This window comes from Phyllobates terribilis, unplaced genomic scaffold (genome assembly GCF_046119375.1).
Source record: "Phyllobates terribilis strain yellow unplaced genomic scaffold, ASM4611937v1 Scaffold_2__4_contigs__length_985480577, whole genome shotgun sequence".
Classification (NCBI taxonomy): Eukaryota; Metazoa; Chordata; class Amphibia; order Anura; family Dendrobatidae; genus Phyllobates; species Phyllobates terribilis.
In genome coordinates, this window is record NW_027362762.1 from 134288101 (window position 1) to 134306402 (window position 18302).

Consider the following 18302-nt stretch of genomic DNA (forward strand, 5'->3'; position numbering starts at 1 on the left):
GATATCAATAGCTAGGAAGGGGCCATAGATATTAACCCCCTCCGCAGCCAATATCACCCCTCAGCAGTCACAGAAATGGCGCATCCATAAGATGCGCCAAATCTGGCGCTTAGCCTCCGCTCTTACACTGCCCTGTAGCGGTGGCGAGTGGGGTAATGGGGTTGGGGTTCACTTTAGCCTTGTATTGGCGGCTGACGTGAAGCCTAGATTAGTAATGGAGGGAGTCTATGAGACGCCCTCCATTACTAACCGCGTAGTAAAGTTATTGCCGGCTTTTCAATAAATACACTGCCAGAATAAAGTATTTCAATGAAATAAATACACGGTTTAATTTTTTTTTCTTATTGCGCTGTCAGTCCCGAAGCCTTCAATCTTCTGAAAAAAAATTAAAATAAAAAACAACCATATCTCTCACTTGTCTGCCGTCACGACATAGTCCACGATTACCGCCAACGATTGTCCCTCGGCGATCCGTGTCACTTCTACAGCAGTGACATCAGCAATCACTGATGTCATTGCTGTAGAAGACAGCAATGTATACTGACAGGAGTGTAAAATCACTCCTGTCAGTGTACATGCTGCTGGAGTGAGGTCAATGGGGTTCATCAGCTGAAGATCAGCCCCGGTAAGCTCACTACCAGTACTGGTGGGAATATCCTTGAGAATGTTCCCACGGTGAGGTCACGTGAGCGATCAGCTGATCGCTCACGTGACCGCAGGCACTGGCAGCGCAGTACACTGCTGGGAGCGAGCGCGCTCCCAGCAGTGTACCGCCAGCTGCCGGGCTGAAGACATCACCGAGGACCAGGAGAACACCGGGGGGGGCGTCGGACAGGCGAGTAGTGTTTTTTATTTTTTTTAACCGCGTGGTATCGGGCTCGGCTGAGGAGACTACTGCTCCCCTAGCCGAGCCGCTGTCGCTGTTATCAGTAGGAGCGGTGGTCGTTTGTGAGGAGTAGTAGTCCTCCTCTGCCGACCTGGGTACCACCCACAGAATGTTTCCACCGCAAATTTGCGCCCATTAACTTGAATTGAACAGCAGCAAATCCACAAGTATAATATCTATAGCTGTAGATTTTCTGTATTTCAATTAAAGGCAATGGGCACGAATTTGCGCTGGAGCGGCATGGCTGGGGGGAGCAGTAGTCTCCTCAGCCGAATCCGGTACCACGAGGTTAAAAAAATAATAAAAAATAATAAAAACACTACTCACCTGTCCGGCACCCCCCGGTGTCCTCCTGGTCTTCGGTGAGGTCTTCAGCCCGGCAGCCGGCGGTACACTGCTGGCAGCAAACACAATGGACATGCTGTGTTTTTTTACGCAATGGAAATCCTGAGCGGAAACTTCCGCATCATGTGCACAGCACATCAGGATTACCATTGCAATACCTGGCAGACTGATTACATAGTGTTTTTGATGCTTTTTTTGCGTCGAAAACGCTAAGTGTGCCTAAAACGGTTTCCAACATTACAAATTTTTTGCAAAACTCAAAAAGGTGCACAAATTTGTTTACAACTTTAGGTGTTTTCATGCTAGTCCCGGACAGCTGTGCCATCTTTTTGAAAAGTGGTTGGAGACTAGCAGGGAAAGGTTGTGGCAAAGCACTGCCCACAAATTCATCAAAAGTGGAGTAAGTTACAACAAAATGTACTCTAGTTTCCTACTGGCATAGAATCCTTATGGTGGCATACAGCAGAAGATGCTCCAAGCACACCCTCCATCAAGAATGACGTGCAAAGCGCTGGTCTTGATGAATAGGGGGCTAAAATATTTAAAAATTAAGAATCGGAATGAGGACAGAAGAAATATAAAATTGGTTTGGGGCAAAAAAAGTAGAACTGTAGGTTAGTAATATAGAAATGTTTAGCATCATCTAATTCTACTAGCAGAAGAATAAATAAATATACAGACTTACTTTTGGCGAGTCCTGACCAGTGGCGCAAAAAATGAGGGAAAAACAACATGGTTGGAAATCTACCTTCTGCACAAAACTTTACCCAAAAATGTAAACTTGGAAATAAAAAAATCTCAAAATTACACAGCTAAAATCAAAGTTTCATGAAGCCGTAAAATCAGCATAAACCTTAAAAAGGCTGGTCTTAAGGTTGGAAGTCATCCCTATCCATGAAGTAGAATATAACGGCCTGACTGCTGGGGTCCTGACCAATTGAACCCCCACCGAACCATAGAACATGGTGAATGGAGCAGTGGTCGATCATGCACATATCCTCTCCATTCACTCTTAACACTAGAACTACTGATGGAGTCATTTTGACTCCTTTCGTTTTTTATTTCTCTTCTGTGACTACATTTTTCAGAATTCCGGCTTGAAACTCGGTGACTTTTCCTCAAATATGATGTGAAAAAAGATTTTGTGAGAATAAATAATTTTGGTGAAAAATTTGTGCGTTTTTTTCAAAATTTACCAAGAACTACTGAAGGGAGTCATTTTGACTCCCTACTATATTTTGAGATCCTTTTGTCACTAAATGTTGCTATAAAGTTTTGTGCATAATTTTTTCACTCTGTCTTATTTACCCTGATGTTCATATAGATGTAGTTCAATTTACATGTCAACTTTTCACATTTTCCTTGTGTTTTACCTGCTTTTATTACTGTGTAATGCTGAACAAAATAGCTTGTTTACTCTAGGCTCTTATGCTAATGAAGGGTGGTGTTTTTCTAAGGTCCTAGCAGGAGACAGTATTCTGGATAGTAACTTTACTTTCAGTTCAGCTGAAGAGACAAAGAGAACAGACGCAGACATACGAGCTCTGAAGACTCATACAGGTATGAATTGTTATGAAATAGTTTAGCTGTCTGTCAACTGATTCAGCCCACCTACTTTTGAAGGTGGCAGAACAGTTATTATTTCTTTTAGTTTTCATTTCATTTCTATTTTTCAGCAGGGAACTATATAGAATTATGGAATTTGTGAGGAATATGGAGAGAAGACGTTTGATAAAGCCTCAGGATATTCTGGCTACTTTGCAATCCATACCGGAGGATGAATCGGAATCCGAATTGCAGGAACATGTATTTGATTCTGACAGTGATGAAGATTTCATTCCTCAGAACATATCAAGTGAATCTGAAGACTCAGAAGGAACAAATCCAGAAGGTAAGTAGTTATGTGTATTTATTTGTTCTTCCACACACTGAGTTAGGGCCTGTGCACACTAGCAGAATTCTGGCTGAATAGCCATCTGGATATTCTTGCCGCAATACAGGCCGTACCTGCCCGCTCATGCCTGAAGCTCCGCTCCGAACCCCGGGCTGGAGCCGCTGTCAGGGACAGAGCAGCGCTTGCTTACGCGCGAGCACGGCTCCGTCCCAGACAGCGGCTCCAGCCCGGGGTTCGGAGCGGAGCTTCAGGTATGAAACTCCGCTCTGTACCTGAGCGGGCAGGTACGGGCCGGATTGTGGTGAGAATATCCGGTCGGACATTCCGCCGCTAATCCAGCCAGTGTGCACGGACCCTTACAAAACAAAAATTCTAAATATTCATCAACTTTTTTACAGATATTCCAAGCACATCAACTGGGGATCGGGCTCATGCAGTTATGTTGCCTCGTGACCATCCTCCTGGTCGTGGACAGAAAAAATCAGCAAAACGTCCCAGAAATTAAAGAACAACAGATAACGATGGCGGCGAAGGTAATGCAACAACAAACACCAGAGAAGGCGAATCTGAAGGAATACTAGTTTCAGCTGATGGTATTCAATGGAAACCTGTTGAAATTGGAGAACACTTGCCTGGTAGGCGTGACAGCCAAAATATTCTTCGAGAAGCACCTGGCCCTACAGGATACGCCAGAAGAAATATCATTATCGATAGTCCTTTGAGCGCATGGCGTTTATTTTTTGATTCATATATATTGACACATATAAAGAACTGTACGCTTGCAGAAGCATGCAGGAACAATAATTTACAGTTTACTCTATCTGATGAGGAGCTAGACACATTCATTGCGATATTCTATGCTCGTGGAATATCTGGCACGAACCGTCACTCGATTAGCAGTATTTGGTGTAATGACTGGGGAATACCGTTTTGCAAAGCGACAATGTCTAGGGACCGCTTTGTTGAAATTATGAGGTTTCTCAGATTTGATGAGAAATCTACTCGATCGGAGAGACTGCAAACGGACAAGTTTGCTCTATTTTCTACTGTGTGGGACAGGTTTATTGAAAATTGTATTGCGTGTTACAAACCTGGCCCATACATAACGGTGGATGAGCAACTTTTCCCAAGCAAAACTAGGTGTCCATTCACGCAGTACATGCCTTCCAAACCAGATAAATATGGCCACAAATATTGGCTAGCTGTTGATAAGAGGAGCAAATATCTGGCAAATGGCTTCCCTTATCTAGGCAAAGATGACACACGCCGTGCTGAGGACCGTTTAGCTGACCATGTGGTAATGAAGTTATTGGACCCGTTTTTGAAAAAAGGTCGCAATGTTACAACCGATAATTATTTTACTTCAGTAAAATTAGCTAAACAGCTAAAAAGCAAAGGAACAACCATCGTGGGAACACTGAACAAGATAAGGCGAGAAGTGCCTAAAGAAATAAAATCCATGAAAGAGGAATTGTACAACACTAAAGTGTTTAGAAATGAAGACAATTTTACACTTACAGTATATCAAGGAAAGCCCAACAAAAATGTTGTCATTTTGAGTTCCGTCCATCCAGATGTTGTTGTTGCGTCTGATTCCGCTAAAAAAACTCCAGAAACGGTAAAGTTTTACTATGAAACAAAATATGGAGTAGATGTAGTGGATCAGATGGCACGAAAATATACCACACGAACATGCACAAGGAGATGGCCTGTTCATGCATTTGAAAATGCCTTAGACTTTGCGGGTATAAATGCATGGATAATATTCAAGGAGATTACCCACCAAAAAATGTCACGCAAGGCATTTTTGCAAACGCTTGTGAGAGAGTTGAGTGGTCCTTATGTCACAGATAGGGAAAAGGGTTCCACATCCCAAGTTTCTACATGCTCAGAAGTGATGGTTCAAACAAAATTTTGCCAGATCAAAGAAAAGTGCAAGAAAAATAGATCTGTCGGAAATTGTAAGACTTGTGGTAAGTCTTTGTGTGGGCAATGTACTGCCATAAATCAAAGGCAATGCCTAAAATGTGAAACACCAAATGTTTAGAAGGTGAATTCTGCGCCATATTTTCATTTTTATGCTCCTCCACCTACATTTTCTCTGCTTTTTGTTCTTCAGTTGTTGTTTATATGTGTGCACTTGAATAAAAAAAAATGTTTGAAAAACGTCTATTATAATTATTGTTATTTTCTGTAGAAAAATAAGAAAAGCAGAAAAAAAACAATCAAAAGCATTACTGTTGGATCTCACAATAATAATACATTACAAAAAATATAATTATTAATAAATAACCACAAATGAAACTCTAAAAATAAACGAAAACAAGCAAGGAGTCAAAATGACTCCTTTCAGTAGTTCTAGGCGGGGTCACGAGTCCAGTAGTCCTAGTGTTAATGGGACTGCCAGGGATAGTCGATGCAGGGTTCAGATGGTCTTCAGCACTCCAATGAAGAATGAATGGAGAAGATACACACAATCAACTAAAGCTCCATTCACCCAGGGCTCTCCACAGCCCAGATTCTCAGGATGTGGAAGTTATGTCCTCTCAATGGGATCGGGGATAACTTGTAAACTTAAAACAACACCTTTAAAGAGAATCTGTCAGCAGGTTTTCGCTATCTCATCTGACAGCAGCGTGATTTAGGAAAAGAGACCACGATTCCGACGATGTATCACTTAGTTTACTGGAAGCAGCCATTCTGACAGAGCTTTTAGATTCAACAATACAGCAGAGCTGAGAAAGCTAACCCCGCCCACACAAGGCTCTCCGTGTATATGGCTATAGACCGTGAGCTGCTTATTAAAGGAAGAGGCGGAGTCAGACTTGTAAGCATGCGGCCAGCTAGTTACAGCAATGTTAACTTGATTAAAGCTTCAGTCTAAGTAAACAATAGCACACAGCCCGACATGTGACACATCCTTAAGTTCAGTGTTTTAACCCCTACCTCATGCTGTCCTCAGATTACATAATAAAAACCTTCTGACAGATTCCCTTTAAAAGGAGTATTTCTAATTTAGGCATTTATGAGAGAACGGACCTGGAAAACTGTTTTTTTTTTTAAAGGGAATTTGTCATCAGGTTTGTCTTCTGTAATCTGAGATCAGCATGATGTAATGGAAAAAACTCTGATTCCAGTGATGTGTCACTTCCTGGTCTGCATGCTGCCATTTTGATACAATCACCGTTTTCTCTGCTGCAGATCTAGTAATGCTCAGAATGCCGAGCCCTGTATAACCCTGCCCACAACACTCATTGGCAGCTTTCTGATAATCTCCTGCTGATAAAACACTAATTTTATTGAAACAGCAACACAGCCTAGTAAGAGAAGCATTGCTGGAATCAGGGTCTCAACCATCTGTGTAAAAGTGAGGAGGAGGTCAGACAAGGATTATATCAGTTGACTGCTGCTACCTTCATCGCATGGGTGCGGAGATTGCGCTCAAAGGGGACGTTCCTTTAAAAATTCGGTATCTAGGGGTAATATTTCTCCTTGCGGAGAGTGACGTGTTAAGCACGTCAGGTGAGGAGACTTTTAAAGCCGCAATGCTCCTATCACATGATTTAAGATAAAAAGCCAAGACCAGAAACTCAATCAGTTTCTGGTCTTGGCTTTTTAGCCTACATCATGTGATAAGGCTCGTTAAAGGGTAACTATTGACTTTTGGGATTGCTACTTCCTGTAGGTGGCACTAGAGTTCTAGTCCCCTTCCTCTCTCAAGAGACAATTTGCTTTTAAAAATTCTATATTTTCGTGTATAGTGAAGCGCTAAAATAGGCATACCTTCTTACTAGGTTTTCTGTTTGAACTATATTTCTTTTTTCTTTTTGGAAATCCACCTTAAATAAGGAAATACATATTATACATTTTATATACAACTTTTTGATCACTTTTTATTATGCTTTTTGGGACGTGGAATGAACGAAAAAAATAAAAGAAAAAAACAGCAATTCTGGCTTTTAAAAAAAAAAAAAAAATACCATTCAGTATAATTGACATATCTTCATTCTGTGACGTAATAGGATAATCAAAGATTTGTAACGTATCTTATCAGAGAGATCAGCTTCTTTTTCCTCTTGGATTTTCCCATTACCAAGTGAGGTGAGGACAGTTGGTGCTTTAAAAATTCTATAAAATAGGTTAGGGAGGAGGAGGAGCTGGAGGCAAACAGACATTCTGCTGCAAGTTCTCCAGAAATTATAGTTTAAGGCCCCAATTCACTACAACTGACACTTGCCAGTCTTAATCAGGGGCATGCAGCAACAAAGTGTGACAAATTCATTAAGAGGATCACACCACTTAATGAACTTGGCGCCTATTCTCAGTGCTGTGTGCCTTGTCAGAAATGTTACTCCAGTCAGGGACTAGAGTAACATTTCTGAAGTAATAAAGTTTTGAAGAATCTGACGGGGAGTAGCTACCCAATAATCTCTCTAGCGCCACCCATTATGGCAAAGCCGTCTGAAACTGGAGTGAAAATGCCAAAAGTTGGGTTGTGCCAACAATTTTGGTGTCTTTTCAAGGTGTTTTACGACACAATTCTGACAATTTGATGAATCAGGGCCTAAGATTTACTACTTTGCACACACGAAACAAAATACTTTATAAAAAACTATTTTCTTTTGTTGCCATAACATATATTTTCCTGTAGACAGAGTAGTAGAATGGTTTATTTTTTTGGCTGGACAAGCACTAGTCGGCACTGGTACCAATCTTTGGGAACAGATGAAGTTTCGATCATCTTTTATTGTATTTTTTAGATGAACAAGAATCAGAAATTTTGGCTTTTTTAACACCACTCACTGTGTGGAACAAAATATAACTTTGTATTTTTCAAAAGAAAATTACTTTTTAAATAAATAAAATTGGGGAAGGGTGGTGGGGTGAGGATATCTTCATATTCTGACAGTCAACTTTTTTAATTTAATTATTTTGCTTACAGTGCTATCTGGGGAATGTCTGCATGACAAGCTGTAAGGGGTTTTGTTTGTTATTTGACACTATATTAGGGTACATACAAACTTTTTGATAAATTTTCATTTTATTGAGGGGCAGGGTTGAGCAAAAACAGCAATTCTGGTATTGTTTTTCCTAATCTTGTTTGCACTTTCACCATGCGGAATAAACAATGATCTAGCTTTATAGTATTTGTTGTTATGGACATGGCGATAGCAAATATGAGTTTTTTGGTGGGTTATTTTCCAGATAAAGCCACTTATTTTTTGCAATATTTAGAGTCTTTAACATGCAATCCATTGATTGCATAGATAATCCATTGTAGTACTCATGTAGTGCAGAGTATTATCTCAGTTTTAGGATGACAGGTCCCCCATTAGCTCCCGACTCATTCAAGAACCAATAGCTTTTCATCGATGGTGGACCTGGAGGCCATTATTAAGGCTTTGGTTGCCACAATTTTGCTGTGAGTGGTTGGTGGAGGGCTCAAGAAACTGACAGAAATTGGGATTTTACATTAAGGGGTTAATGGTATTTTCATGGCACTGTACAGCCCTACCATTGTATACCTTGGAGAACTTATTTGGTTAGACCATTTTTAACAGTCTTCTGAAACGTAGTTACTAACTGGTATAATCCAGACTTAGACATGAGATGAAATAAATCAGTTTCACCAATGGAAGTTAACATAACAGAGTACTCACTGAGAGAGAAAAAGTTCTTCACTTTTGGACTCCGTATAGAATCACTTTGTTCTGAGCTTGTGCCTGTGCTCATGCTGGAAGTAAATTAAATATTGAGAGGATAATGACTGACATAATGATATCATTTTGGCATTTTTCTTTGTACATTTTAGGACAAACATACTATATATGTATAAACACAATGACAGATTACCCCTCAATGCCAGAAATGTAACATCTATTGGCCAGGTGACAGGACACATAGCTATTTTGCTATGCCTCTGATCATTTCTGCAGACGGACACGTCACACCTTCCTTGTACACACAATGACTGAATATTTGAATATATGCAGTCACAACTACAATGTTTAAAAAGGAATGTTTAAAAGCACAAATCAGATTCTGTCTGTATGATTGCTGGGGCATTTCATAGAAAATATAGACAGGAACCATAGCTGGAGACTAGACAAGCCCAGCGCCACCCCGGATCAGCTTTTCTCCATACTTTCCTAGAAGATTGATAGATCTCTCCCATAGCAAGAGACCTGTTAATCACCTGCAGCCATGCTGAGAAGAGCCCCGACTGGGGCTGCTTCCGGACTATCCTAGGAAGAGCCCCGACTGGGGCTGCTTCCGGACTATCCTAGGAAGAGCCCCGACTGGGGCTGCTTCCGGACTATCCTAGGAAGAGCCCCGACTGGGGCTGCTTCCGGACTATCCTAGGAAGAGCCCCGACTGGGGCTGCTTCCGGACTATCCTAGGAAGAGCCCCGACTGGGGCTGCTTCCGGACTATCCTAGGAAGAGCCCCGACTGGGGCTGCTTCCGGACTATCCTAGGAAGAGCCCCGACTGGGGCTGCTTCCGGACTATCCTAGGAAGAGCCCCGACTGGGGCTGCTTCCGGACTATCCTAGGAAGAGCCCCGACTGGGGCTGCTTCCGGACTATCCTAGGAAGAGCCCCGACTGGGGCTGCTTCCGGACTATCCTAGGAAGAGCCCCGACTGGGGCTGCTTCCGGACTATCCTAGGAAGAGCCCCGACTGGGGCTGCTTCCGGACTATCCTAGGAAGAGCCCCGACTGGGGCTGCTTCCGGACTATCCTAGGAAGAGCCCCGACTGGGGCTGCTTCCGGACTATCCTAGGAAGAGCCCCGACTGGGGCTGCTTCCGGACTATCCTAGGAAGAGCCCCGACTGGGGCTGCTTCCGGACTATCCTAGGAAGAGCCCCGACTGGGGCTGCTTCCGGACTATCCTAGGAAGAGCCCCGACTGGGGCTGCTTCCGGACTATCCTAGGAAGAGCCCCGACTGGGGCTGCTTCCGGACTATCCTAGGAAGAGCCCCGACTGGGGCTGCTTCCGGACTATCCTAGGAAGAGCCCCGACTGGGGCTGCTTCCGGACTATCCTAGGAAGAGCCCCGACTGGGGCTGCTTCCGGACTATCCTAGGAAGAGCCCCGACTGGGGCTGCTTCCGGACTATCCTAGGAAGAGCCCCGACTGGGGCTGCTTCCGGACTATCCTAGGAAGAGCCCCGACTGGGGCTGCTTCCGGACTATCCTAGGAAGAGCCCCGACTGGGGCTGCTTCCGGACTATCCTAGGAAGAGCCCCGACTGGGGCTGCTTCCGGACTATCCTAGGAAGAGCCCCGACTGGGGCTGCTTCCGGACTATCCTAGGAAGAGCCCCGACTGGGGCTGCTTCCGGACTATCCTAGGAAGAGCCCCGACTGGGGCTGCTTCCGGACTATCCTAGGAAGAGCCCCGACTGGGGCTGCTTCCGGACTATCCTAGCAAGAGCCCCGACTGGGGCTGCTTCCGGACTATCCTAGCAAGAGCCCCGACTGGGGCTGCTTCCGGACTATCCTAGCAAGAGCCCCGACTGGGGCTGCTTCCGGACTATCCTAGCAAGAGCCCCGACTGGGGCTGCTTCCGGACTATCCTAGCAAGAGCCCCGACTGGGGCTGCTTCCGGACTATCCTAGCAAGAGCCCCGACTGGGGCTGCTTCCGGACTATCCTAGCAAGAGCCCCGACTGGGGCTGCTTCCGGACTATCCTAGCAAGAGCCCCGACTGGGGCTGCTTCCGGACTATCCTAGCAAGAGCCCCGACTGGGGCTGCTTCCGGACTATCCTAGCAAGAGCCCCGACTGGGGCTGCTTCCGGACTATCCTAGCAAGAGCCCCGACTGGGGCTGCTTCCGGACTATCCTAGCAAGAGCCCCGACTGGGGCTGCTTCCGGACTATCCTAGCAAGAGCCGACTGGGGCTGCTTCCGGACTATCCTAGCAAGAGCCGACTGGGGCTGCTTCCGGACTATCCTAGTCTCCGCTAGAGTCCCTAGCAGGATCTTCTAACTAGATTTTCTCTGAAACAGCCGGGCTCTGATTTACGGTATGCTGCCTGCGGTTTGGACAGTATGAATGAGATAACAGGCTCCCTTAAAAAAAAAAAAAGAAAGAATCCATAGTGAATCGCTATATAAATCTCCAGTAAAATATGATGAAGGTTTTAAAGTCTGCAAATGAATCAATCTAGCAGAAGGGTAAAACGTCCAAGCTTTATTTCCATAGTCAAAAAAAAAACTTTATAGGGAAACATTGTGCAGCACACAACACTCCTGGTAAACGCATCTTTAGTAAAGATGAGCAAATTTATTTGAGATGAATGGAAATCTAATAGAATTTTACAAAAAAAAAAAACACAACAATCCTGAATCTCAATGTCTGTTCAAATTCAGCAAAATCTCAGCCAGCTGCCTGCTATACACACTGAACTGTTGGCTGAGCAGGTTCAACTGTTGGTAGTCTTATTTGTGTTCGGCCCTAAAGGGGTGATCCGAAACCAAAGAGGAATTTTCATACTAAATGTCTACTTAATTCAATAATCTAATCACTTTTCTAATACACTTAAATTTCTCACCGTTTACTAAATTCCCAACTGTTTCCCATCTACTCTAAAGTTCCTGGGGTACTCAAATAGGATGTCATGAGGAGGCAAGAACAGCGGTCACTGCTGCAGTCCCCACTCTGACATGGAGAGGCATCTGTAATGGCCGTTTCAGGTGCCCTAATAAGCATGTGCCGGTTGTCAATTCCAACACACTCACACTGTACTCTCCTGCTGGCTCTAGACAGACGCGATGAGCCGACAAGAGAGCGCACTGTCAGTGCCCATTGATAAGCTGAGAATGCAGCGAGCAAGGGGAACAGAGGCCCGCCTATCCCCGAAACTAGGGCCAGTTTTAGACAGTGGGGCCCTGGGAAACAGTTTAAAAGTGGGACCCTAAATGCTCACATACTGCACCATCACAGGCTGATTAAGAATGATGGGCACAGGACAATCTAGTCCCCATACAGTATCATGCTATCAGCAGCACATCTGCAGTTTACATCTGGTGATGTGCTGCGGACAACAATGATTTTTATTCTGTCATATGTATCTTAGTGTGAATTCACAAGGAGCAGATGTTCCAGAAATCAATGTACTTGCAGCCAATACAACTCCATTCAGTAGAGTGAAACTCTAGAAACTTTTGCAAATTCCCAGAGGAATAGGACAGTCACAGAAATTTCTGCAACAGAAACTGCAGCCTGTGAATACACCCTTGCATATTTATACTATAAAAAAAACTTACGGCTGGCCAGATGTGGACGGGAGAGCTTCCTGTAAATGTAAAAGACGGAATTTATTACACCCAGTGCTTTACATAGAATATATTCATAAACATATTCATAACCCTAACTAACATCCATTAACATTTGTATATCTTTATACCGTGTTTTAAACATTTGTGCTCGCTCTTATTAGGCCTTGTTCACAGAGAGAAGTTTTGCACTTGAATTTCCAAGCTAAATAATAGTGGATACTAATTAAAATAACACTTTTTCCTGTATGCATTCTCAATATTGCAAATACTACAGTGAATACAGGTTAAAGGGCTTGTCCAATAAACAAGATTTATCACATTTCAATAGATGAGAAATTTTTGATTGCTGGGAGTCCGGGTGCTGAATTCCCCATTGATCCTGAGAATGGGGGCGTCCAAATAGATCTGGGTGAAGGAAGAGTGAGCATTTATGGCCACTGCTCCATAAATTTACTATCACTCTTATAATAGACAGTTAATGGTCACACATGCTCAGTACCAGTTCATTTACACAGGGCACTTTGGGACCCCTATTCTTGTGATCAGCGGGGGTCTCATCAGGCATACAGTACATTTAATACCTACCCTATGGATAGGGTTTATGGGACAACCCATTTAAAAGAGGCTGTTTAGTTTTTCTATCACAGTATTAGAGAATTAAAGGGTTATTCCTAAATATCAAGTTGTTCCCTATCCATAGCACTTGCAACCCCAAGGTTCTGCAGCCCCTACTTGGAGTGGAGTTGTGCATTTTTGACCTCCGCACCATTTATTCTCTATGGGACTGCTCGAGAAAGTAGTGTATTGCACTTAGCCATTTCTGGTAGTCCCATAGAGAAGGACTATAGTGGAGATTGAGAATGTGCACCTCCACTCCATTCAAGAGCGTGCAGCAGAGCCTAGGTTCTTCAGGTTGTAGAGCCCTATCCTTGAGATCACTGGGGGTTCCAACAGTCTGACTCCAAGTGGATAGATGGAATGGAGTGATCTCTCTGATAAGCATGAAAGGACTGAAGGGCGTCCAAGACCAGATTGAGGTTCTCCAGATGCAGGGGGCTACTACAGTGGCCCAGAAATCGCTCTGCCCAGGCAGGCAGTCATGTCTGATGGCCTACAAATCAGGTTCCACTGGACAAGGATAGCCAATGCATGAACCTGGCCCTTAGGAGTCAACCCTGTGACCTATGGCTGTTGGGTAGAACTCAGCTTTTTTTCTAAGACATATTCCTAGTGTCAGCAATTCCCGTGTCCCCCAATGAAGCGTCTAAGAAATGACACTTTTACTGACTACTGCAGTCTCAGAATTATTCAAGCCTTTCATGACAAGTGTCTTTAAAACTTAGTAGAGCACCTCTGGCGGTTACGACCTGCTGCAAACAAAATGCATCGCCAGACACAAGCTTCTTGCAGTGTTTCTGAGGAATCTTAGCCCATTTCCCTTGGACAATGGCCTCCAGTTCACCAATAATCTTGGGTTTGTGCGATGAAACTGCCTTTTTAAAATCCCACCAAAGATTTTCAATCGGGTTCAAGTCAAGTGACTGATGACCAACCAAAATCTTCCCGTACTACTTCTGAAACCAAGCATTGGTGCACAAACTTCATCATCCACACAGAAGAAATTATGTTTTCTCCGAGGATTTTCGGATACTGAACTGAATCCATCTTGCCCTCCACATGCTGCAGGTTTGCTGAGTAAGTAATGGAGACCCAGTGCATTCCGACCGCCATGCTTCACTGTAGACAGGATGTGATTTTCATATGCTTAATCCTTAGGCCCAAAAAGTTCCAATTTTCTTTCATCTCTCCATAGACTAGAATACTTCTGTGGCTTATTTATGTGGTTTTGACCATAGTGAAACAGACTTTTCTTGTCCTTTTGTGTCTGTAGATGTGCAAGTCTTAAGTTTGTGCATGGAAATATTCAATGTTCAGTACGCGCCTTTCATGTGCACACTGAAACCTCACTGCCTGCTGCCGCCAAATCTTGCTGCAGGTCTTTTGTAGTCACTCGAGGGTTTTGACCATCTGCCTCATGAGGAATGGGCTAAAATTCCTCAGGAACGCTGCCAGAAGGTGGTGTTTGGCTATGCATAATGTTTGCAGCAGGTCATAACAGTCGAATGTGCTCTGGCTGTTATGACCTGATATTTGACATGACCAGATATTGGACATGAAGGGGTTAAGTAATTCTGAGACTGTGGTAGTCATTGCAAGTGCCATTTTTTGTTGAAAAACACTTTTTATTTTAGTTGTGCTAAGAAATGTAAATTGTTCTTTTGGTTTATTGCAAACAGCAACATAATAATCAGCTTATTTGTATGTGCTTTTAACAGCAAACTTTTTGACGGTTTCCAACAACAAACAGAAGAATGTTGATTACAGTTCTTGTCTGTAATACAGACCGTTACTCCAAGATACGAAGCATCACTTTGAAAAGTACTGACCTCACTGTCGTCGATTTTAACAGCGGAATGAATTGCTAGTAGGAATGTGGTTTCTCGCTGATCATTGATTTGCGCATTCTGCATAATGGTAGTATGTGGATCACCTGCATAAAAAATATTAAAACAGAAATAATGTTATCTCATAGACACTGTTCTGAATACGATGGAATGGTGGTAGAAAAACTCACCAAGTAATAAAAAAAAAAATATATCCAAACGATCAGTTTAATCACTTGGGCGGGGTGACCCATTTTTCTTGAATGCTTTGGGAGCCATGTCACTTTTCAAGAACCTTTGAGTCATCAGCAACATGGAAAATCTTACTTTTTCCGTTGACAGATTATGGACCTGAGTAGGGGCTTAGTTTTTGTGTGATGAGCTGAAGTTTTTACTGGTTCCATTCTAAGGTTAATAACAAATGTTTGAAAACTTTTTACTCCAAATGAACAAATTAAAACAGTAATTAAGGAATTGGTTTTTATTTATTTTTCCCCATAAGTTTCGCATTATTTTTCAGGTCAGCATGATAATAGCGATACCAGATTTATATAGATTTATTTTTGGTTTTGCAGGGACTGGTTCAAGATTCCTGGAGTGGCACATGAAGGCGCACCCAATTCGTCAGATGTGGACCTGTTCATGAATCCGGACCCTCTGACTCCACCATGCCCCCTCTTGAAGACCGGGGAGAAAATTGTCGGTCTTGATAAAATCAGGGCCTAAATGTACAGAACGACCCATTTCCAATCTTTCTGTGTGCAAGAGAAGAGTGTCCGGCCTGTCTATTAAACAATCTTACATATAGCCAATTGGCAATCCTTTAACACCTTCACGACCTTGAAAATGGAAAAGATTTTCCATTTTTGTTTTTTCCTCCCATTCTTCAAAGAGCCATAACTTTTTTATTTTTTTGTCCACATAGCCATATGAAGGATTGTTTTTTTGTGGGACGAGTTGTATTTTTTTGAAGGACATCATTAATTTTATCATGCGATTCACTGGAAAGTGGGAAAAAAAAATACACAATTGTTTTTAGAGTTTTTTTTATTCACAATGTTCACTGTATGGTAAAACTGACCAGGTGGTAGAATTCCCCAGGTCAGTATGAGTACGCAGATACCAAACATCTAGAATTTTTTCTTTTTCTTTTTTTTTTTTATTTAAGTGGTGAAAAAAAAAATTCAGAAATTTACAAGAAAAAAGAAATTTCACTTGCGGCGGAATTTTGTGAGACCTGTAACGTTTTAATTTTTTGGGATATGGGGCTGGGTGATTGCAGACCACTCAGGGAGCAAAAGATCCTAGTTACTTACCGGTAACGGGATTTTACAGAGCCCATGACAGCACCACCTGAGAGAGGGTATCCGCCCACCAAGGACAGGAACCTACTGAATAAAAAGGCGGTACCTCTCCTCCGCATCAGTTTTGTTTCAGAGCATGAGAGGGCTTCCGAAGACAGGTTAATACATAACCGCCACCTCAATATTTGTACTAAACACCTTAAAAAGTGCACACCACAGTGATAAAGGGGAGGGAATTAATAGGGTGCTGTCATGGGCTCTGTAAAATCCCGTTACCGGTAAGTAACTAGGATCTTTTCCCCTTCTCCCATGAGAGCACCACCTGAGAGATTTATAGAGATCAAATACCAGAGGGAGGGATCACCGCTTGCAACACCCTTCTACCAAAGGACAGATCAGTAGAAGAGGAAAGGTCAAGACGGTAATGTTTGTAAAATGTAGCGGGGGATGACCAAGTTGCCGCCTTACATATGATGTCGATGGGCACATCCACCTTCTCAGCCCAGGAAGCAGCTACCGCTCTGGTGGAATGGGCCTTCAGGTTCTCTGGAACCGGCAGATTGCTAGAAGAGTAGGCTAAGATAATAGTATCCCTGACCCATCTAGCTATGGTCCCCCTTGTAACCTTAAGTCCTTTCCTAGCCCCCTGAAAGGATATAAATAAGGCGTCACTCTTTCTCCAGGCTTTTGTCACTTCCAAATACTGGACTAACACCCTCCTAACATCTAAGGTGTGAAGCTTATGTTCCTCAGAATCCCTAGGATTAGGATAGAAGGAAGGGAGAGTGATTACCTGCGCCCTATGGAACTTGGAGGCTACCTTTGGAAGATAGGCCGGGTCTGGTCTTAAGATTACTCTATCCATACATACTTGAGTGAATGGATGGTTAACGGATAGTGCGTGTAAGTCACTGACTCTACGAGCTGATGTCAGGGCTACCAGTAGAGCAGTCTTTAAAGTTAAGATTTTTTCTGAAACCTTCTCTAAGGGCTCAAAGGGAGGTTTGGTTAATGCTTCCAGAACTAAATTAAGGTCCCAAGGAGGCATTCTTGGAATAGAAATAGGTCTGGATCTATGACAAGCTTTAATAAATCTAATGATCCATCTATTTGCTGCCAAGTCATAATTATACAGTGCCCCCAGAGCGGATACCTTCACCTTAAGAGTACTGGTGGCTAGTTCCATATTTAACCCCTTCTGGAGGAATTCTAATATGGCCTCAATAGGAACCCTCCCTTTGGCGGACTGACCCGAGGTAGACAAGAACTTAGCCCAGGTTCTACCATAGATTCTAGTTGTTATCGGCTTTCTACTTGCCAGAAGGGTAGTAACAAGATCCGGAGAAAACCCCCTTTGCGTCAATAGCGACCTCTCAAAATCCAGGCCGTCAAATGCAGGCCTGCTCTTTGGGGATGACAGACTGGGCCCTGCCTGAGGAGATCCGGGATGTCCGGAAGAACCCATGGATCTGCTTGGGACATTCTCTTCATCCAAGTGAACCATGGTCTCTTGGGCCAGAACGGGGCGATCAATATAACCCTCGCCCGTTCCTCTCGGATCTTCCTCAGGATAGTAGGGATCAGTACTAAAAGGGGGAAAGGCATAAGCTAGAGTAAAATCCCACGGAATCTGCAGCGCGTCCACCGCAAACGCCCCCTCTTTTGGATTCAGGGAGCAAAAGGTCTCGGTCTTCCGATTGTGTCTGTTTGCAAATAGATCTATCTGGGGCTGTCCCCACCGACCCACAATCTGCTGAAAAACGGCTGGATTCAACTCCCACTCTCCTTGTTTCAAGATGTGACGACTCAAGAAATCGGCCTTTATGTTCTCTTCCCCTTTTATATGCAGCGCCGAGAGCGTAACCAGCCGACTCTCGGCAAACCTGAAGATCTGATCCACTACTAACATCAGAGGGAGAGACCTGGTACCCCCCTGATGACTGATGTAGGCGACTGTTGATCTGTTGTCTGACATTATCCTGACGTGAGGACCCTGAAGAACAGAACTGAATTCTTTTAGAGCGTTTCTCGCTGCCAACAGCTCTTTCATGTTGGAAGAGAGACTTGTCTCGCTGTCCGACCAGAGGCCTTGTACAGAACGATCCCTTAGGTGAGCTCCCCAACCTTCTGCACTTGCGTCTGTTGTAATT

The 18302-nt window shown here is 43.6% G+C and overlaps 1 protein-coding gene across 2 annotated transcripts in view; it reads right to left on the reverse strand.

The window, feature by feature from the left end:
* LOC141197489 (uncharacterized) overlaps positions 1-18302 on the reverse strand; it is a 66662-nt gene that overhangs the window by 42359 nt on the left and 6001 nt on the right. The window contains exons 2-6 of one of the 2 annotated variants that reach the window (XM_073662694.1): positions 14852-14955; positions 12393-12421; positions 8786-8859; positions 6909-6964; positions 1917-1928 (exon numbers count right to left, since the gene is read on the reverse strand). In XM_073662694.1, the coding sequence (XP_073518795.1) occupies positions 1917-1928; positions 6909-6964; positions 8786-8859; positions 12393-12421; positions 14852-14935 (255 nt within the window). In that variant the 5' untranslated portion in view covers positions 14936-14955. The remainder of the gene's footprint in view (positions 1-1916; positions 1929-6908; positions 6965-8785; positions 8860-12392; positions 12422-14851; positions 14956-18302) is intronic. The other variant, XM_073662695.1, reaches the window with a different exon arrangement.